We start from the raw sequence: 2609 nt of genomic DNA, 5'->3' as shown, positions 1-2609 counted from the left end.
TATGATACAGAATTTTCAGGATTAGATTATTAATAAACAGAGACAAGCACCTCAGCAGGTAGAGAGGTAAAAGATTATATATAGATGATAAGGACAAGAGCTACCACATGAAAGTTTCATTCCATTATCCATAATTTTTTTTTTCTGAAGGCAAAATAATGACATGAAATTACATAAATAGTGAAGATCATCTAAAAGAAATAATGACAATGCTGGAAAACATTGGCCAGTGACTGCTCCAGAGTTAGAATAGTATCATGTAATACTGTATCACTCAGCTACCCATGTATTTTGCATCAACATTGGCCTGGCTATCTTCTATATTGAAATGCCAGTCTCATTTTTACCTGGATTCTGGTTTGTGGGGAAGGCTGTGTGTTTTTCCATCTGTAGGATTTCTGTGTCATCCATGTGAAAGAGGAAACCTGATTTGCCGCACTTGCATCCTGTTGAGGACAGAGTAACAAAGTTGGTTATGAAGTTCAGAGGAATACATCATTTTGCCCTATTCCCAAGGGTAAGGAAGTCTTCCTAGAACATATAGGAAGAATGCAGACAAAAAGCTTGGGCAACTCATTAAGCAGGAAAATAGGGAAGTTACTTCTTGGATTTGCAGGAAAAAAATAAATCAGAAAAAGAACCTTAAATATCACATAACTTTAGATTTTGAGAAAATCAAAATACACATAAAGATCTTAAAAGGGTAAGGAAGTAGAGGAAGATACTCTTTTCCAAAAAAGTAAAGTGAGGAAAGAGGAAAAGAAGGGAGCTGTGAGATGAGGTCTGCACATGACCCACTCTCCAAGGGTGGAGCCGTGCATTCTAAACACACAGTACTAAGCATGAAGACATTATGAAGAGCACAAGATGGTCACTAAGCATGTTTTCACATGGAAAGACATATATTCTTCCTTGGCAGAGTGAATGTCATCTAGAACAGCATCCAGTATAAGCTCCTCAGCTCCACTCATAGTCCTGTAAGGTTCGCAGTTATCACAACCCTAATGTATTGCTCAGAAAAAAAAAATCCATCAAGTATGTGACACATTTATATTGTCTATAAAGATTAGTTCTCTGCTCTGCTCAGCATCTCAAGATTTATGCTCGTTAAGTCAAAAAATAATTTTGAAGCCCATAAAAGTAGAAGAAATTACCTTTGACATGGTTGTAATGTGATGAATGAACCTGAGCAGAGACAGAGCAGGATTCAGGGCATGTGTCCTAGACACTGCGGATTACCAACAGGACAGAAGGTGGGGCTCACATAGAAAGACACACTCGAGCAGACAGACTCACCCGCGGACTCCAGGGTGCTGATGGTTTCCAGCATCACAGCTCTGTACAGCGTCTTCTGTGCTGTGTCCAGCATAGCCCATTCCTCTGGGGTGAATGTGATGGCCACATCTTCAATGGTGATTGATTCCTGCATAACACACACACCACAATTTAGAGAGAGAAGTACTGATGAACTGCCTAGTAATTGGGCTGAGAGCACAGCACAGAGGTGGAGGAGAAACAGCACCCATGGGTGGGACAAGCTGGGCAGGACAGGAGTCCATCTAATGTTGGCACTAGACAGACATCTAATGTCAGGCACCCACCTTGAGAGACATCGTACGAATTCCTACGCTTTTTTTTTTCAGAGTATCGCATGAGACCTGGTATGGAAAATGTGCGCAGCTTTATGCCTTCCCATCTTTTAAAAATTTATCCTTCAAATAATGGAAGAAAAATATGTACCTTGGTCATTATTGCATTTTACATAAACATTACAATGTAGATCTCTATTATGTTCTTTGATTTTTTTTTTTAAGATAGAAAGATTTTCTTTATTAATGACCCCAACCGTATTTCTTTAGATACAGGAGTTCTGAACTCAAGTACTTAAGAGAAAACAAGTTAAGACTGCATTATTCTGCAACTCATTACAGTAACATATTGCAAAGCGAAACAGCTTGGAAAAGAGGGTGTGAGGGAAGGGTATGAGGCAGGGACTGTAAAAGAAAAGGAATTAAGTTGATCAAGTGGAATTCCTTTTTTTTTTTTTTTAATTCTTGGGAACTATGAAGTCCTTGCAGGCACAGCTCGTTTCTGCAGATTATTTTCCAAATGCGTACAAAATGGAACCCAAATGGAGACTCCCTTAGAACCTGGAGAGGTGCGACATGAAGGGCCACGATTATCTGGCAGCAAGCGGTCCAGCCTTCAGTCGCCAGCACTTCCCCCATTCCCAAGAGTTAGCGGGATGAAAACGTCTTCCCGTGATTGTTTTCATTTCTTTTTTCTCCGCATCTGGGCGTGCACAGTTCAGCACCTTGAGGGAGTCAGATGTTTTTGCCCGCATACGTGTGTGGATATAGGCCTTGGAGCACTTGACGTGGTAGTGCAGGTAGTCCCGGATCGTGTGGATCAGGTAGATGGTGTTGTCTCGGGCACTGGCATTGGTGTGGCGGGGGAACAGCACAAAGGTGATGTAGCCAATGTTGTCGCCCACAGCGGCATCTGTGTCCTTTAGCTCAAGAGGAGGTTCCCTGTGGCTGAAGAGAACCTGGGGGGCTGTGTGGCTGGCTCTGCGCCCTTCTTTGAACTCCTGCGTGAACACCTTCCCA

The 2609-nt window shown here is 42.0% G+C and overlaps 2 protein-coding genes across 2 annotated transcripts in view; both read right to left on the bottom strand.

Moving 5' to 3' along the window:
• The window catches only part of LOC101567363 (zinc finger protein 883-like), a 33437-nt gene extending 31824 nt beyond the window's left edge, over positions 1-1613 (bottom strand). The window contains exons 1-3 of the mRNA XM_012513385.2: positions 1602-1613; positions 1297-1423; positions 348-446 (exon numbers count right to left, since the gene is read on the bottom strand). Coding sequence (XP_012368839.2) covers positions 348-446; positions 1297-1423; positions 1602-1613 — 238 coding nt within the window. The remainder of the gene's footprint in view (positions 1-347; positions 447-1296; positions 1424-1601) is intronic.
• Positions 1614-2179: 566 nt separating this feature from the next.
• Positions 2180-2609, bottom strand: part of LOC101566966 (actin-related protein 2/3 complex subunit 2-like) — a 27666-nt gene continuing 27236 nt past the window's right edge. Inside the window, exon 5 of the mRNA XM_012513384.1 lies at positions 2180-2602. Coding sequence (XP_012368838.1) covers positions 2180-2602 — 423 coding nt within the window. The remainder of the gene's footprint in view (positions 2603-2609) is intronic.

This window comes from Octodon degus, unplaced genomic scaffold, assembly GCF_000260255.1.
Source record: "Octodon degus isolate 3935 unplaced genomic scaffold, OctDeg1.0 scaffold00534, whole genome shotgun sequence".
Taxonomy (NCBI): Eukaryota; Metazoa; Chordata; class Mammalia; order Rodentia; family Octodontidae; genus Octodon; species Octodon degus.
This window is presented reverse-complemented; position numbering and strand designations above follow the sequence as displayed.